This window comes from Rutilus rutilus (genome assembly GCF_951802725.1).
Source record: "Rutilus rutilus genome assembly, chromosome: 1".
Taxonomy (NCBI): domain Eukaryota; kingdom Metazoa; phylum Chordata; class Actinopteri; order Cypriniformes; family Leuciscidae; genus Rutilus; species Rutilus rutilus.
Genome location: NC_140209.1, coordinates 15,061,706 through 15,080,955, shown reverse-complemented (window position 1 = coordinate 15,080,955; position 19,250 = coordinate 15,061,706). Strand labels below are relative to the sequence as shown.

Here is a 19,250-nt window from a genome sequence, read left to right as displayed (position 1 = left end):
TTATCTCATGGCCCCCTAGTGATTGAAAACTGTGTGTTGTTTAAAGTTCATAGTAATTGTTCTGACTTCATGAAGACTCATGGTGTGAATGAAACATTAAATTGACTAGAAATGTATAATTTTATTAGGCGAGAAAAAAACATGGAGAGCTCAAAAAGCAATCATATCAGGATACTTCATGACTTTCAGAACTAAAATTATTCCTGATTCAAGCAGAATCAGCAGGAAATAAAAATGGGCAATAACAATGAGATGTTGATCAAATGAGTTTAATCAATCATTACATGAAGCAAATACAAACTAAGTAAAAGTGAAAGCAAATGAGACAGATCTCTCTCTTTACTGACTTATAAGAGCCAAAGCATCAGAAAAGTGTCCAGTTTCAAAGATACATGAAAGCATATCTTGCATTTACATGGAAGAGTAGAAGTGGAAGAGAAACTAGATGTTCTGATGAAAAACAATGAAGAATGAGTTAAAAATTTATATCAGATTCATGTCTTTCTTAAAAGTGTTATGGCCTTTTTCTCCAGTGTGAATTTTCTGGCACTCTTTCAGTTCATCTTCTATTGTAAAGGACTTCAGCACTGAAACACACACAGCCGTGTCTTTTCTGCTGTAATATTACTAATGAATCTTCTCCTTTGTGTGAATCTTCAGGTGTTTCTTCAGGACTGACGCCGAGTGAAACTGTTTACCGCACTGATCACAGTTAAATGGTCTTTCTTCAGAATGAGAAGATGTGATTACAGAGAGAAAGCCTGAGCCGCTTCTTCCTAGTGTGAACTCTCATGTGTGAATCTTCATACTTGATGTACATGTGAAACGGTGACAGATTTACAGGTGACAGATTTTTTGGCTTCTGTTTTCCCTTTCTTGTTCACGTCCATCAGGTCTGAAAGAAACATTAAATCATGTGAGATTTCAAATGAGAGACAAACGTGAAATGAAAAGTGAAGCTCAAAGTCAAGATCACTGATGTTCAACAGTCATTTTAATCTCATCAAATCTAGTGGACAACTGCTGTCACGATTATGATCTATTTTAATGTCATGAAGATGATTTGTGTTATAAATCACTAGTTTGGTCATGAAACTATGTAAATCTGGTGAGCATCAGCATGTTCTTCATCATGAAGAATGAATGAGGAATCAAGAATAAACACCAACCGCTTTGTTCTTCAGTATCTTGATGTTTCATTCTGCAGGTTCTGGATCACTGGCGTTCTCTCCGTCCTCTCCTTCCAGATGCTTTCTGGCAGTTCTGCTAAAAATGATAATATACATGATGAGAGACGATCAATAAATATGTCTGATTCTACAAAAATTACTAAGACTAATCACATATTTAAAAAAAAAAAATAATAATTAATAGTGACATTGATCCTTTGTCACCAACGGTTGCAAGGAACACACGATGAAGATCAGGTATAATGTATTTAAAGCCTGGAACACACCAAGCCGACGCCAACGAACTAGCGCTGATGAAAGCCGACTGTGTTGTCGCCTCGCGTCGGGGTAAAAAGCTGCACTTGAACACACCGAGAGTGTAAATGTGTAAATGAGACAACTGTCTATTTCTGAAGATATATTCGTCTATATTCATTATTCAAAAAGGGAAACCGAAGCTGCGGCTGCATATACACAAACCGTAAACAAAGCAGTGCGTGCTTACCGTTTTGAATATCAATCCTGCTAAACACTTTCTTTATTCCACTCCTCTCGTGTTAATATTGAAATATTCGCCAAGGAACACTCAGGTATGATGACAGAACATTAGAACAGCCTTCTATCTGTACCGTTTGACTATGCTCGCTGTTTTGCTATTATTCTCGTGCACTGACTCGTTCACTAAACTGAACAGCCAATCAGAGTTCCCTCTTTCACCGACGGCCCCACGCCGATTAAACATGTCGAATCGGCCGTTACAAAGCCGTCGAGGACCAATTTCAGCCGACGGTGCGGAACACACTTGGAAGATTTAGTCGGCCGACGCACGGAAACTGCCGGACGGCCGACCGTCGGCTTGGTGTGTTCCAGGCTTAAGAATCCACCCATATACTCAATGCATCTTAACGTTATCTACATTAATATTAAAATCACTAACAATTAGGACTTTATCTGTGCCCAGTACTAACTCTGATAGAAAGTCACCAAATTATTTGATAAAGTCTGTATGGTGCCCTGTAGCCAGCACAAATCTCAAATGTGTTTTTTACACTATATTGTTACATTAAGCACCAATGGTTGCAAGGAACACACGATGAAGATGAAGACAAGGTATAACGTCTTTAATAATCCACTCAGAAGGTAATACAAACAAGATAGGCAAATGAAACCAGACAAATGAGAACTGAAAAGACTGCCACTTAAATACAAGGCATATGAGGGTAAAATAACAAACGTGCAAAAGAAATTAATGACCACGATGGCAGATGAGTGGCGGGTAAACTAAGACAAAGGTGAACATGTGACTGAGAAAACAAACTAAAAGTCCATGAAACTGAAACTAACTGAACAGAACTGTGACATCTGTATCTCAAGATCTTCAGATCGCGCAGTATAACATGATAATCAGGTTTTGTCGAAGCCACAGCAACAAACAATTTTTCTTAAATTGTTTTTAATGATAAAAAAACAACTTAAATTAACAAGGGCTGCAACTAATTCATGAATTTAATAATAACAAGCAGATGTTAGAAACAGAAAGCTGATTTACATTAATCTGTTTAGTCACATGATGTCCGGGGGACAAAGTATGGAAGCCTGTTTCCATCACAGTTGCGCAAATAATATAAATATGGAAGTCACAATAATGAGAAATGTTGTTCAATAATTATAACTTAGTATCTCGTAATAACTTAACATTGCATTATAACGAGATGCTTTCTCATAACAACGACTATCTCATAATGATAAATGTTGTCATAATAATGAGATACTGTCTTATAATTCTAACTCAATATCTCATAATGATGTGAAAAATGTGAAGCAGAATGCAAGCAACCACCAAGATGTCCTGTTGCTCATCATGGCTGTTAGGAAACTAACTTACACAGGAGAGACTTTAATGCTCAGCACATAAAGATGAACTACTTACTGTGATCTCAGACTGTGATTGTTTTCCATTTGAGTGAGTCACTGAAGATAACTGAAGGAACCTCTCTCCACATGGATCATGGTGATCCGGTTTCTCCACTGCATGGATCTTCATGTGTCGCTTCAGTTGAGTTTTAAAAGAGAAACTCTTTCCACACTGATCACACGTGTGCGGCTTCTCTCTAGTGTGGATCATCTCATGTGATTTCAGAGTTGATGAGTGACAGAATCTCTTGTCACAGTGTGAACACTTGTAAGGTTTTTCTCCAGTGTGAATTCTCTGGTGCTGTTTTAAAGATTGCGCTGAAGTAAAAGTCTTCTCACACTCAAAGCACATGTACTCTTTTACACCAGTGTGGATTTTCTGATGTACTTTTAAATGTTGCCGCAGTGAAAAACTCTTTCCACACACAGAACATAAATGCGGCTTCTCCTTCGTATGAACTGTCAGGTGTGACTTCAGCTCTGATGGCCTAAGAAATGTTTTCCCGCACTGATCACATGAGAACGGCTTCTCTCCGGTGTGGATCATCATGTGTTCTTTAAAGTGTGATGATTGTGTGAAACTCTTCCCGCACTGATCACATGCGTACGGCTTTTCTCCAGTGTGAACTCTGATGTGAAGATTAAGATGATGTTTTTGTGTGAAGCTCTTCCCACACTGATCACATGTGAACGGCTTCTCTCCGGTGTGGATCCTCATGTGAATCTCAATATGTTGTTTGTTTGAGAATCTCTTTCCACATTGATCACATGAGAACGGTTTCTCTCCAGTGTGAAATCTCATGTGAAGCTTAAGATCATGTTTGTGCGAGTATCTCTTTTCACATTGATCACATGTGAACGGCTTTTCTCCAGTGTGGATCCTCATGTGTCTTTCAAGGTTTGCTGATCCTTTGAAACTCTTCCCGCACTGATCACATGTGAACAGCTTCTTCTCTCCAGTGTGAACTCTCATGTGAAGATTAAGATAATTGGTTGTGATAGTCTTTCCACACTGAGTGCAGGTTGTACATTTCTTGACTCTTCTTTCCTTTAAAAATGTCTGTTTATTCTTTGAGCAACTCAAGTGTTCTTCACTCTCCTCGTTCTCTTCTATCAGATCTGAAGTGAAAGAAAAAAATCATCAAATACAAAGAGAAAAAAAATGAAGTGAAAGGACATTAAAGTAGACAACTGCTATAAAATATTACCATATTGCTGTTTTTTTTTTTTTTTTTTTAAATATTAATTAAATAAAGTTAAATAAAGCGAGTTCCCCTGTGTTCCAGCTCGAGTTTGGCGAACTCAATTCCCGCTCTGCTTGCCACAGAAACGTCACACTGTGGCCTCTTAGTTTAATTACAAGAACACAAGCTTTTTGCAGTCCAGTGGAGCAGATTGTACATTATTAAATTTTGGATTTATTATTATTTGTTATAAATTGAATTTATCTATCACAACAGTGTCTGTAGAAATTTCACAAGCTGAAAGTTTAGACTGATCCTCTCGTTTAAAACTCCCCATATTATATTAAAGGGATAGTTCACTTTGAAATTAAATTTTGGTATGTTTTAGCTTACCTGAAGGGCATCCAAGATGTAGGTGTCTTTTTTTCCACAGTAGTTTCAATTTTGATATTTTTAGGTCAAACCGTTCTTGTCTGACAGTCATATAATGCAGGTATATGGATACTGTCTCAAAACACAAGCACAGAGTCCAAATTAAAACAATTCCCCATCGTCCAAATTAAACAATTCCCCATCGTAAGTACACACTGATGGCCTAAGACACGAAACGAGCGGTTTGTGTGAGAAACCGAACAGTATTTTTATCGTTTTTACCTCTTATAACACAACCACGTCGAAGTGATCTGAAGTCGCGGGCGCTTCCTGCTGTGTGACGTGTGCGCAGACTGGTGCATAGATGTATATACACTAGATGTCGCATTAAAGACATTCGTTCCAATGAACTGCCGTAGCCAAGGCGAAATCTAGTATATATATCTATGCACCAGTCTGCGCACACGTCACACAGCAGGAAGCGCCCGCGACTTCAGATCACTTCGACGTGGTTGTGTTATAAGAGGTAAAAACGATAAAATTACTGTTCGGTTTCTCACACAAACCGCTCGTTTCGTGTCTTAGGCCATCAGTGTGTACTTACGATGGGGAATTGTTTTAATTTGGACTCTGTGCTTGTGTTTTGAGACAGTATCCATATACCTGCATTATATGACTGTCAGACAAGAACGGTTTGACCTAAAAATATCAAAATTGAAACTACTGCGGAAAAAAAGACACCTACATCTTGGATGCCCTTCAGGTAAGCTAAAACATACCAAAATTTAATTTCAAAGTGAACTATCCCTTTAACATATAACCTTTATTTGGCTATTAAACATCTAAATTATTACAGCTGTGTGGAGATTATGATCTCCACGAGACAAGTTCTGTGTAAACGCACAGATAAAAACATTAATAATTCTGATGACACGCCAGATGAGATGGACTTGGTATTTGTGATAATGTGATACAGAACATTGTTCTGTTTATTTTTCAATGTATGCATATTGCAGTTCATATTCCAGCATATTCCACTCTCTTCCCTCTTTAGCCTATTAAACACATAAACCCTTTAAAACTGTTGTTGAAAGTGAATGCTTATATTTATGCAAAGTTGATAGACTTCCCCGTCGTTTATTTATGTTGTGAAATATAGTTCATATTTTGCCTATAGTTCATATAAATGCTGTTGTTATAAATAAAATATGCAACTGAGAGCACTAAGGTTAATTGAAGTAGCAATGTTTTTTATTCAGGTGGTTTAGAATGTTTTTTAATGTGTTTGAAATATTTTTAAATACTTTATATGTTACGTGTTATTTAAAAAAGACGCTTTAGTGACCGTGCACTTATTTATTTTTGCACTCTTTTTTACTCCTATAGGATTTAGTTTATTTATTATTTGGTTTTGTATGCAAGTGAAATTACTGAAATTACAGCATTGAAAACGAGTGTTAACCAGATTTATAGTTCAATGCTATTGCTTTATTTCTAAACAGAATTGTAATTGTCAAAAACAGAAATAAAACAATAAATATGTTTATTTGTTAAGTTTACAAGTTTTGTATCAGGGACATAAATAGGCAAATAATCGGCATTGGTAGGGATGCAAGATATATCGGCCACCATATCGTATCGACTGATATATGTTCATTTTTAATGTTATCAGTTACGGTCCTAGGTATCTGTTTTGTGTGGGTGTTGTTTTGTATATGTGAGCAGGGATTGACTGTCATCGGTGGAGTCTGATTGGTGGATCTACTGATTCGCCGCTTTTAAAAAGGCCTCGCTTACTGAAGATGCCCTTATAAACGTCCTTATAATACGGGACATAACATTATCGTTATCGGCCCAATAAGAAAATTTGGCCAATATATTAAAGCCGATAAATAAAGGATTATTTCCTTCAGATGAGTGATGAGAGTTTTGAATTGCTTAAAATATGATTGGATCACTTCCAAAAGGAAAACACAGTTCAGTGCAACATCTGCAGTGCAAGTCTATCATATAGGCTACATAAAATTATGATAGAACATTATAATTGTGTGCTTGGGTCATGGCTTTTAATGGTGAGACTTTTGTAATCAGGCTCTCAAAAATTATGAACATATTTGGATTTAGATTAATCGGATAATATATTGGTTATCGGCTTACAAATATAAAGAATTATCAGTTATTGAACAAAATTTTCATATCGGTGCATCCCTTGGTTATAAAAAACACACTCAAAAAAATGCTGGGTTGTTTCTGTAAACAAATTGTTGGGTTGATTGTGCTGGGTCAAAAAGTTGGGTTGTTTGGGGTACTGTAAACACATTATTGGGTTGCTCATGCTGGGTCAAATGAGTTGTAAGGGGGTCATTCACAAATAAACCGCTGGTTGGGTTATTTTGACCCAGCAACTGGTTACTTTTTTCATTCTTTGCGGAACTTTCTGGATTCTTCACTTCTGGCTCGAGGAGAAAGCCACTCGGAGCAGGCAGTGTTTTATGGTAAGTGAATGTTTACCTATATTTTTAATAAGTTGTGGTGGTAGCAGCAAGCAAATTTCACTGTTCAAGATACAGTCTTTGATATATAAGTGTGAGGGGTAAGGTATTTATTCTGTGAAACATTAATTAGCCACAGCTAGCCGGTTAGAATTTTTGACAATATGCCGCATTGTTAAATCCTTAGTTGAATTTAAACCAGCTATATTTTTGAAATATGCAGTTTAAATTCTAAATTCATCATGTAATTATCGTAGGGCTATTCATTGTGGACGTTGTATTTAAAAGTGAGAAAAGCGTTTTGTATGAAATCCACACGCGCAGTTTCCCTCACAGGGCTCGCACGTAAAATCAGCGGGAAATGAGTCTCTAATGTACGTTAGGCTAGCTAGTGAGTTGTGAGTGAAAAGTCTGCTGGCGTAGTTTTAGAAATACTCGTCAGAAGAAATGACTGAGGTAAGTTCCAGCAGTCTGCGTGTGTCTTCTGTAATGTCTCGAACCATCGTTTCTGACAAAAAAAAAAAAAAAAAGGCTTTCAAGAGGTTGATATAGCCTAGTTTTTTTTTTTTAGTAAATGTATGATAAATGTATCACTCGGAGTGAGCGTGTCTATGGTGAGTTGCCAGACTAAACATCTTGATGTAGTCTGGCTTGCCAGGCTAGTAAAACCCAGCACTTGGGTCAAACCAACCCAGCGCGTGTTCTGTCCAATAGTGACCCAGCCGTGTGGTTAAGGTTGGGTTATTTTTTAACCCAGCAGTTTTTAGAGTGCAGTATTGTCGATCAATAATTATCTGTGCTCTTTTTACAGCATGATTGGAGGACAAGAAAATAATCTCAATCTATTGTCTCCTTTTTTTACACAAATGGCACAGTGTTGACCACATTCATCTACCCTGTTACCAAAGATATTATAAGAAGACTAATCTCTATAACTATTAATAATTAGGGTTGGGTATTGTTTGGGTTTTTTACGATACCAGGGCCAAATCAATACTTTATTAAAACGGTTACGCTTATAACTCTGCCTGCCATTCATTTACTCGATACAGTATGTTTATTTAAAAAAAAAAAAAACATTTTAACAAAAAATGTGAACCAGATATACATTTAAAATAAAAGAGCTAAAATTATAATTACTTTGACCTGATGTTGACAATAAATATGAATATTTCTCAAACCTCACTTTACGGACCATTCTTGAAAACCAAAAATGAAACTTTTGCAGCCATTTCATAGTTGAACTGTTTATCTAAAAGTGATGAAGTGCTTGAATGTTTCTAAAATTAATGTTCTTCAGCATCATGAATGAATGAAGAATAAACACCAACCTCTTTGTTCTTCAGGATCTTCAGTGTGTTTCATTCTGCAGGGTTCTGGATCACTCATGTTCTCACTGTCCTCTTTAATAAACTCAGTCTTTGCAGATTTCAGCTCTTCCTGATGCTCTGATGCTCGTCTTCACTTGTAGCTGATGGGAATTTGCAGCATTTATTGGAGAATTGCAGAGGGAGGAGCTTCACTGATGATGTCATTGCTGTGGGAGGAGCTTCACTTATGATGTGATTGACATGGGAGGGGCTTCAATTATGGTAAATTTTAGTGGGAGGAGCTGATCTGACCAAACAAAAAATATATATCAGTCACTGAGTTTGTTTTTATACTTATTGGTAACAGAATATAAATAATGCAATTAAATTATTCTGAATATAAATAATGGTAAGAAAAAGAGTTCAACGCATAAAGACTAAAGAATAAATGTAGCCTAAGCCTACACAGTAACCAACAAATTCCCTCAGTCTGTTCACACCAATTAAATGAGCATTAAGTGTCAATTTACAGGAGATCTGAAGACATCAGCATAATAAATGAGGTGAAAACAGGAACTATTGTCATGAAATAAAGAGTGTTTTCAGCAGATCTGTTCATATTGATGAGCCTCAGACTATCAACACTCATTCAACAAGCCATTCAGGATCATCAGCAGATCGTCTCACTTTATTCTGAGTGTTTGCTGTTAGAAACACATTATTTGAGTCAGGAAACATGATAAAAGCCTATAAAGACTGTTATTTCTCACAATATGACATGGATCAGTGATTCCCAACCTTTATTACTCCAAGGCCCCCTCCTCGCCAAATCAATACTGTTTTTTTTTCCACAAAAACATTTATATGCTAGTATTATTAATTTTCAACTCCATGTTATTACTGTTAAATAAAAGAAATTCAATATACATTGAAACCTTCAGTGATCTTTTTGTTTTTGCATACATACTTTACAAATAATCGGCAGACACTTTTGTCCAAAGCGACTTACATTTCATTTCAAGGTCCACACACTCACAGCCTTAACAATTCTGGCTTTCCCTGGGAATCAAACCCATGACCACAGCTACAGGAAAGCTGTACAATTTAACAGTACTTTGCTCAGTTATACAGTAACTTGAACAAATAAGCAGAAGTCAACCTGCAATTCCAAACAAGACCAGTTGGACTGAGTATAGCTATACGGATCAATTCTGAATTATTAAACACAACAAAATAGAAATGAAAAATAAAACATTCTGAATGTGTGGTAACTCCGCGATCTGAAGGTCGGTGTCATCAGTGAACAGTTCCTCTGATAGAACAAGCGATTATTGTGTCTATAGCCCTATTCAGACGGGACTAGTATAACATGGAGAGGTGGGGTAAAGTAATAATTACCAGAACTTCTCTGTGATTTTAGTCCCGTCCAAATGTGCATCTCAGTGATCATCACGGACAATGTCAGTAAAGATTACGGCGACTTTTTCCTTCAGTAAAAAGGTCAGGAAAAATGACCTCAGGTAATAATAATCCTGTGCGAATAGACCCGCTGTAAATATGTATGTAAATATTTCTTCATTTCCTGTTTAAAAGTAGTTTTCCGCGTTTTTTCAAGTATGGAGACGCTTGAAAAGCATTCTGTTGCGTTCTAGACGCTGGAACGAGTCTGTGGCAAAACTCAAGTGTTTTCCACACACCATTCAGATCAGAAAGAAGATCGAAAGCTTAGCGTTAGGTAAGTGCCTATTACCAACACAATCCAATCTGAAGTTAATTAATACATCGTTCGACCGGACATACCTGTTTTATATATATAAATATAGGTTATATGTGTTTGCGCACATGATATCAGGAAGCAAAGTAATACACACATTGTATTGTACACATGGTGACAGCGATGCGCAAATCGAGTTACTCTCCCACTTCTGCTAGTTTTACTGAGATATCTTATCCCGTGCGAATTGGCCATTAATATTACAGACGTCCTGTGGTAAAATTACATTACTCCATCTACCCTTGTAAAGTTAATCACATCTGAATAGGGCTTTAGATGGTTAAAATAGGGCCTTTATTGTCATAATGGCTGTATGTGGGGAGGCGTGAAACATCATGAATAATGCTGTGATTCACACCTGACTCCCAGTGTGAACTCTCGTGTGATGCCTAAGAGTTGGTTTGAGTTTGAAACTAGATCCGCACTGATCACATGAGGGCAGCTTCTTTCCAGTGTGGATCCTCTCCAGTGTTTTCAGACTTGTTAAATTACTGAATGGGCCCTATTTTAACGATCTGAAACGCAAGTATCAAACGCGAAACGCAAGTAACTTTGTGGGCGGATCTCGGGCGCTGTTACTATTATACCCACATAGCAAACTTTTTCTGGCCCAGCTCCGGGCCATACAATCACTTTTCCCTCGGCCCAAGTACCGCAAAGAATGACGGCCCTGAAGTGGCCCAGTACTGGATTAGAGACAAGGGTCACACATGGGCCATAACTGGCCCGAATCTCAGCCAGTTAGTCACCCTGAACTGGGCCAAAACAGGTTTTATTATTGGTACCGTATGGCTGAGAATTGGTACCAATAATAAAACCTGTTTTGGCCTAGTTCAGGGTGACTGTGTATTCATCTTTACCTTCATTACAATCGTCATCCATCAAAGCTTTATTTGGGACACTTGTTGTCTTTATCCAACTGAGAGATGTAGTTTGCGTATCCTATGTTCATGAAGCGGTCGGGTGATTTGAGCCACCGTTCAGTCTGTATTACAGAACACTTTGTTTGAATTTTTTTTATTAATTTTATTTATACTTTTTTAACAATCAAAGTATTAATAATAAAAATCAATGAATTAAGCTATATTAATATATTTACATAAATTTCAAGTTATCTCGTGGCCCCCTAGTGATTGAAAACTGTGTGTTGTTTAAAGTTCATAGTAATTGTTCTGACTTCATGAAGACTCATGGTGTGAATGAAACATCAAACTGACTAGAAATGTATTATTTTATTAGGCATTTAAAAGCTCTATTGAGAAAAATAAAACATGGAAAGCTCAAAAAGCAATCATATCAGGAAAATTCATGACAATAACAATGAGATGTTGATAAAATGAGTTTAATCAATCATTACATGAAACAAATACAAACTAAGTAAAATTGAAAGCGAATGAGACAGATCTCTCTCTTTAATGACTTATAAGAGCCAAAGCATCAGAAAAGTGTCCAGTTTCAAAGATACATGAAAGCATATCTTGCATTTGCATGGAAGAGTAGAAGTGGAAGAGAAACTAGATGTTCTGATGAAAAACAATGAAGAACGAGTTAAAAATTAATATCAGATTCACGTTACTCTTAAAAGTGTTATGGCCTTTTTCTCCAGTGTGAATTTTCTGGCACTCTTTCAGTTCATCTTCTGTAGTAAAGGACTTCTGCACTGAAACACACACCGCTGTGTCTTTTCTGTTGTAATATTACTAATGAATCTTCTCCTTTGTATGAATCTTCAGGTGTTTCTTCAGGACTGACGCCGAGTGAAACTGTTTACCGCACTGATCACAGTTAAATGTTCTTTCTCCAGAATGAGAAGATGTGATTCCAGAGCGAAAGCCTAAGCCGCTTCTTTCCAGTGTGAACTCTCATGTGAACCTTCAGACTAGATTTACATGTGAAATGGTGACAGATTTACAGGTGACATATTTTTTGGCTTCTGTTTTTCATTTCGTTCTGCTAAAAATTATAATATACGTGAGGAGAAATGATCAATGAATATTTCAGATTCTACAATAAGTACTAATAAATAACAAAAATAATAGTGACATTGATCCTGTGTCACCAACAGTTGCAAGGAACACACAATGAAGATGAAAATCAGGTATAAAGTCAGCAAATTCTTTGATAAAGTCTGTATGGTGCCCTGGTCAAGTCAAGTCATCTTCATTTATAGCACTTTTAACAATGTAGATTGTTTCAAAGCAGCTTTACAGAGACAAACGTATAATTTAAGGTAAGATTGTTTGGGCTTTATAGCGGTTCTTTAATAAAGTTATTTTACAGCTAAAGTTAGTTTTGATTGATTCGCTTCCGTTGCAACAATCATTTGTTATTAAATTAGAGGCCGCTAAGACGACACCATTCTCTCTACACATGTCTTTAAACGCGATCCTGTGAGAAACGCTGATGGCGTTCACATGCACATTAAGAATTGGTTCTATAGTTATGTGCGTTTGAATATGTGCGCAGGTTTGGAGTTCCCTACAAGCCAAGCCTAAACAAAGTACTGGTGTTTCCTTGTAATTTTGATACAGAATTTTATTTTATTTGTCACTTTGGGGTGACTAACTAAACTAAACTAACTAAACAGAACTGTGACATCTGTAACTCAAGATCTTCAGATAATCAGGTTTTGTCGAAGGCACAGCAACAAACTATTTTTCTTAAATTGTTTTTAATGGTAAAAAAAACAACTTAAATTAACTAGGGCTGCAACTAATTCATGAATTTAATAATAACAAGCAGATGTTAGAAACAGAAAGCTGATTTATATTCATCTGTTTAGTCACATGATGTCCGGGGGACAAAGTATGGAAGCCTGTTTCCATCACAGTTGCGCAAATAATATAAATATGGAAGTCACAATAATGAGAAACGTTGTCATAATTATAACTTAGTATCTTGTAATAACTTAACATTGCATTATAACGAGATGCTTTCACATAATAACGACTTACCATCTCATAATGAGAAATGTTGTCATAATAAATGAGATACTGTCTTATAATTCTAACTCATAATATCTCATAATGATGTGAAAAACGTGAAGCAGAATGCAAGCAACCACCAAGATGTCCTGTTGCTCATCATGGCTGTTAGGAAACTAACTTACACAGGAGAGACTTTAATGCTCAGCACATAAAGATGAACTACTTACTGTGATCTCAGACTGTGATTGTTTTCCATTTGAGTGAGTCACTGAAGATAACTGAAGGAACCTCTCTCCACATGGATCATGGTGATCCGGTTTATCCACTGCATGGATCTTCATGTGTCGCTTCAGTTGAGTTTTAAAAGAGAAACTCTTTCCACACTGATCACACGTGTGCGGCTTCTCTCTGCTGTGGATCCTCTCATGTTTTTTCAGATTTGATAAGTGACTGAATCTCTTGTCACAGTGTGAACACTTGTAAGGTTTTTCTCCAGTGTGAATCCTCTGGTGCAGTTTTAAACTGTTCGCTGTAGTAAAAGCCTTCCCACACTCAAAGCACACGTACTCTCTCACACCAGTGTGAATTTTCTGATGTGCATGTAAACTATCCAGCCGTGAAAAACTCTTTCCACACACAGAACATGAATGTGGCTTCTCCTTCGTATGAACTGTCAGGTGTGTCTTCAGGTTTGATGCACAGATAAATGTTTTTCCGCATTGATCACATGAGAACGGCTTCTCTCCGGTGTGGATCATCATGTGTTCTTTAAAGTGTGATGACTGTGTGAAACTCTTCCCGCACTGATCACATGCGTACGGCTTTTCTCCAGTGTGAACTCTCATGTGAACATCAAGATTATGCTTGTTTGTGTAACTCTTTCCACACTGAGTGCAGGTGAAAGATTTCTTGGCTCTACTTTTCTTTAAAAATGTCTTTTTATTCTTTGAGCGACTCAAGTGTTCTTCACCCTCCTCGTTCTCTTCCATCAGGTCTGAAGAGAAAGAAACAAAATCATAAAAATAATACAAAGAGAAAAAAAAAATGAAGTGAAAGGACATAAAAGTAGACAACTGCTATAAAATATTACCATTTTGCTGTAAAAAAAAAAATTAAACAAAGTTAAATTAAGCGAGTTCCCCTGTGTTCCAGTTCAAGTTTGGCGAACTCAATTCTCACTACAAGCTTTTTGCAGTCCAGTGGAGCAGATTGTATATTATTATATTTTGGATTTATTATTATTTGTTATACATTGAATTTATCTTAACAAAAAACACCACAGAGTGTGACATATCACAACAGTGTCTGTAGAAATTTCACAAGCTGAAAGTCTAGACTGATCCTCTCGTTTAAAACTCCCTATATTATATTAACATATAACCTTTATTTCGCTATTAAACATCTAAATTATTCAGGGGTCGCGGGGCTGAACTTGATGTGTTGAATGCTCAGAGCACGTTATAAAACGTATTCTTAAAATACACATTTCTGTGTGAAATTACTGCATTGAAAACGAGTGTTAACCAGATTTATAGTTCAATGATATTGCTGTAATTGTCAAAAACAGAAATAAAACAATAAATAAATATTTGTTCTGAATATCAGTTATCAGGGACATAAATAGGCAAATAATCGGTATTGGTAGGGATGCAAGATATATCGGCCACCATATCGTATCGACTGATATATGTTCGTTTTTAATGTTATCGTTATCGGCCCAATAAGAAAATTTGGCCAATATATTAAAGCCAATAAATATAGGATTATTTCCTTCAGGTGAGTGATGAGAGTTTTGAATTGCTTAAAATATGATTGGATCACTTCCAAAAGGCAAATACAGTTCAGTGCAACTCTATCATATAGGCTACATAAAATTATGATAGAACATTAGAATTGTGTGTTTGGGTCATGGCTTTTAACGGTGAGACCTTTGCAATCAGGCTCTCAAAAATTATGAACACATTTGGATTTAAATTTATCGGCAAATATATCGGTTATCGGCTTTCAAATATAAAGAATTATCAGTTATTGAACAAAATTTTCATATCGGTGCATCCCTTGTATTGGTTATAAAAAAACTGTATTTTCGATCACTAATTATCTGTTCTCTTTTTACAACATGATTAGAGGACAAGAAAATAATCTCAATTTATTGTCTCCTTTTTTTACACAAATGTCACAGTGTTGACCACATTCATCTACCCTGTTACCAAAGATATTATAAGAAGACTAATCTCTATAACTATGAATAATTAGGGTTGGGTTTTGTTTGGGTTTTTTACGATACCGGTGCCAAACGGTTACGCTTACAACTCTGTCTGCCATTCATTTACTTGATACAGTATGTTTATTGCAACAACAAAAAAAAAGAAGAAAAAAAATTGTTGTAAACTATGAAAAGTCCAACATTTTAACATAGAATTTAATTTAAAATAAAGGAGCTAAAATTATAATTACTTTGACCTGATGTTGACAATAAATATGAATATTTCTCAAACCTCACTTTACTGACCATTTTTTGAAAACCAAAAATTTAACTTTTGTACCCATTTCATAGTTTAACTGCATATCTATACATGTATGTGATGAAGTGCTTGAATGTTTCTAACATGAATGTTCTTCAGCATCATGAATGAATGAAGAATAAACACCAACCTCTTTGTTCTTCCGGATCTTCAGTGTGTTTCATTCTGCAGGGTTCTGGATCACTCATGTTCTCACTGTCCTCTTTAAACTCAGTCTTTGCAGATTTCAGCTCTTCCTGATGCTCTGGTGCTCGTCTTCACTTGTAAGATGATGGGAATATTCCAGCATTTATTTGAGAATTGCAGTGGGAGGAGCTTCACTGATGATGTGCTTGTAGGAGGAGCTTCACTGATGATGTGATTGCTGTGGGAGGGGCTTCAATTATGGTAAATTTTAGTGCGAGGAGCTGATCTGCCCAAAATAAAATAAAAAATCAGTTACTGAGTTAATGTTTTTATACTTACTGATAACCGGATTTTAAACAATGTAATAAAATTATTCCAAATATTATTAAGGTAAGGAGGACAGATCAATGCATAAAGACAGAATAAAGAAATAAATGTACATATAGTAGCCAACAATTACCCTCAGTCTGTTGACACCAATGAAATGAGCTTTAAGTGTCAATTTTACAGGAGATCTGAAGACATCAGCATAATAAACGAGGTGAAAACAGGAACATACTTTTTTTTTTGCAAACATACTTTACAAACATTCACACATTTGGCAGAATCTTTTATCCAAAGCGACTTGCCTTGCATTTCAAGCTCCACACATTCACAGTCTCAACAATTCTTGCTTTCCCTGGGAATCAAACCATCTTCTGTTTGAGCTACATGAAAGCTTTACAACTTAAAAGTACTTTGCAGAGTTATGCAGTACTTGAACATATAAGCAGAAGTCAATCTGCAATTCCAAACAAGACCAACTGAGTATAGCTATACGGATCCATTCTGAATTATTAAACACAACAAAATAGAAATGAAAAATAAAAACATTCTGAATGTGTGGTAACTCCGCGATCTGAAGGTCGCTATCTTTCTCCTGGCGTGGCTTCATCCCTCAAAGCCCCGGCTCTGCCTTCTAAGCCCTGTTGCATGACATCTGGCTTAGTAGTCCGTGAGGCAGACCCCCAAATTTCAGAAATTAGTATCATAAGAGGGCACCAATGTTACTCTTTTTTATTTAACAGAGGGATGTCCCTGGACCACAAAAATGCATGATAGCAATTTTTAGTGGGTAGCTTAAGGTACAAAAATCACCAATTTTATGTATGACCCTCCCAAAATTTGGCGAATTCCACGTAAGGTCAGTTATTTATTTAATTCATTATTTTTGGTACCAAAACATTTACACTTGGTGATATCTAGGTTGGAATATTGTCAAAACTTTAACTTGTTTCAATAATATAGTTATGATTATTTTTCTGCATAAAACAGTGGTGTACAGCTTTCACTCATTGTTTTAAACTGAAGCCCAGTCTGTATGCTTCCATGTAACAGGTAAGAATGGATTTTGCAATGTTATATATATTATACAATTATTGATTATCTATCAAGTCAATTCATTGTATGCTAATTACCATGGATAACTAAACAACAAGTGAAGTGAATGCTAATTGCCCAAATTGTACATTTGTTGACTGTCCGTGTACTGGTTCTTGAGATATCTTTATAATAGATGCACATTATATGCAGAAACACACATAAGCAGACATTTACTATATTACACTCCTGAAGGCAGACAATAAACATTAAATTAATTTACAGCTTGCAGAAATATGTATAAGGCTCAGGAAGAGAGATCTCCTCAAAAGAAATGGCCTAAAATTGAAAACAAGTGTTTAATACATTGCACTGAAGAGGACCCAGACAAGAATTTAACAACACCAAAGGACTGGAATTCGTGGACAACATTGGTTAAGGCAGCAGAAATAAGTAATCATAAAGACATATTAGATTTGGCTGAGAGTTGTTCTGAAGAAGAGGTTCCACAAATATGGTATCACAGGAGGTGCCGGAGTCTCTTTACAATGAAAAGGGATTTGGAAACACTCAAAAGCAAGCCATTAGACACTACAACAGAAACAATGGCTAGAAGGTCCATACGAACTCAGAGCTCTAGTTCATTGGTGTATGAAAAAAATCTGCATCTTTTGTGAGAAGTCGTCAAAGTTCAGACCAGGAACAAAAAGTAGAGAGCCGTTAATGCAGTCTGTGTCTTGGCAGTCTGATACTGCAGTTAGAAATGCAGCTCTAGCCAACCAGGATAAAAGAATGATTGCAGTTACTAGCAGAGAGCTGATAGCAGCAGAAGCTCACTACCACAAGAGTTGTTGAAGGAACTATACTAGAGTCCTTACATCTCGTGATGCCCCTTCAGAGAGGTCAGAAGTGTCTGATGAAGAAAACAGGTATAAAACCACAGAAACAGCTGCATTTGACGAGTTGTTTGAATACATACGGGAAGAACTGATGGAACATCCTTGTGTTATGAAGTTTACAATTCTCACATGTAGAATCAGAGAGTATATGCACAAACGTGGTGTTGATACTCTGATGGAATCAACGATCAAGAACCTCAGAAGAAGACTAGAGGCAGAGTTTGGTCATTCCCTACATTTTTGCAAGTCTAACAATGGCAGGATACTGATGTATCCTGACACTTTGTCTATGGAGCATCTTGTTGTGGAGAACAGTGAAATACGTGACAAGCTTAGTCAAGAAACAACCAATACAGACCGCATAGAGGAAACCGCTTTGATTCTACGCACGACCATCAAGAAAGAGCGGCCGTCAGTATCATGGCCACCTAATCCTTCAGAACTTGATCAGAAATCAGTAAAGCTGGTAGGTGAAATCAAAGAGTTTTTGGCTGTATTGCTGAGTGGTGACTCATTTGAAAAGGCTTCTGAAAAGGTACAAAGACTTGTCATGTCTTTTGGACAAGATATAACTTATGCAGTGACTCAAGGAAGAATAAGAATGCCCAAGCATATTTTGATTCCTTATGCTATTAAGGCGCTTACAGGAAATGTTGAATTGATCCAAATGATGAATCGCCTGGGACACTCTGTATCTTACACTTTGTTAGAGGAGATAGATACAGCCTTGTGCCTGCAGAAATTAACCATGGCAGATGCTGCAGGTTTGGCTGTTCTTCCTAGCAACATAAAGCCCAATGTGCCTACGACATTAAGATGGGACAACATAGACAGAAACGAAGAGACATTGACTGGACAGGGAACATCACATAGGATCAATGGAATTGCAGTCCAGCCTTTGACAGAGGGTCCATCACTTCCACCAATGTCCTATGAAGTGCCCAAAAGGCAAAGAAGTATCAAAGATGTCATGCCTGAGAACCTACCTGTGTACAATGTCGGCGCTAAGGCCTCAGCTACTACCATGGTCCATGAAGAAGTAGATTATCAAGAATGCTGGAACAAGGCCAGAATGAAGAATTTAGTATGGTTAGTCACCAGACTGCATGCTCAACAGAATCAACCTATTCCTGGGTGGACTGGCTTCAACATACGTACTAGACAGAATGTGACAGTTACTCAAAGTAGTATTGGATATC

The 19,250-nt window shown here is 36.7% G+C and overlaps 2 protein-coding genes across 3 annotated transcripts in view; both read right to left on the bottom strand.

Annotated features, from left to right (window-relative positions):
- Positions 1-257: 257 nt before the first annotated feature.
- Positions 258-8,677, bottom strand: LOC311291331 (uncharacterized protein). 2 transcript variants are annotated; one of them, XM_084410295.1, is made up of 4 exons: positions 8,463-8,677; positions 3,100-4,202; positions 1,170-1,266; positions 258-895 (listed from the first exon to the last, which is right to left on the bottom strand). In XM_084410295.1, exons 1-3 carry the CDS (start codon positions 8,518-8,520, stop codon positions 1,216-1,218), a joined length of 1,212 nt encoding a protein of 403 aa, XP_084266421.1. In that variant the 5' UTR covers positions 8,521-8,677; the 3' UTR covers positions 258-895; positions 1,170-1,215. The 2 variants fall into 2 exon arrangements, with proteins under 2 accessions (XP_084266421.1, XP_084266422.1); XM_084410296.1 differs by having other exon boundaries at positions 1,170-1,263.
- Positions 8,678-11,548: 2,871 nt separating this feature from the next.
- Positions 11,549-19,250, bottom strand: part of LOC311291491 (uncharacterized protein) — a 31,238-nt gene continuing 23,536 nt past the window's right edge. Inside the window, exons 2-3 of the mRNA XM_084410525.1 lie at positions 15,798-16,079; positions 11,549-14,136 (exon numbers count right to left, since the gene is read on the bottom strand). Coding sequence (XP_084266651.1) covers positions 13,337-14,136; positions 15,798-15,855 — 858 coding nt within the window. The 5' untranslated portion in view covers positions 15,856-16,079 and the 3' untranslated portion in view covers positions 11,549-13,336. The remainder of the gene's footprint in view (positions 14,137-15,797; positions 16,080-19,250) is intronic.

Coding starts and splice junctions, on each gene's coding strand:
- LOC311291331 (XM_084410295.1), bottom strand. CDS start 8,520: ATGAGTGATCCAGAACCCTGCAGAATGAAACACACTGAAGATCCTGAA. Junction 4,203..8,462: donor AGATCCTGAAGAACAAAGAG/GTTGGTGTTTAT, acceptor CTTTCACTTCAG/ATCTGATAGAAGAGAACGAG. Junction 1,267..3,099: donor AATCACAGTCTGAGATCACA/GTAAGTAGTTCA, acceptor TATCATTTTTAG/CAGAACTGCCAGAAAGCATC.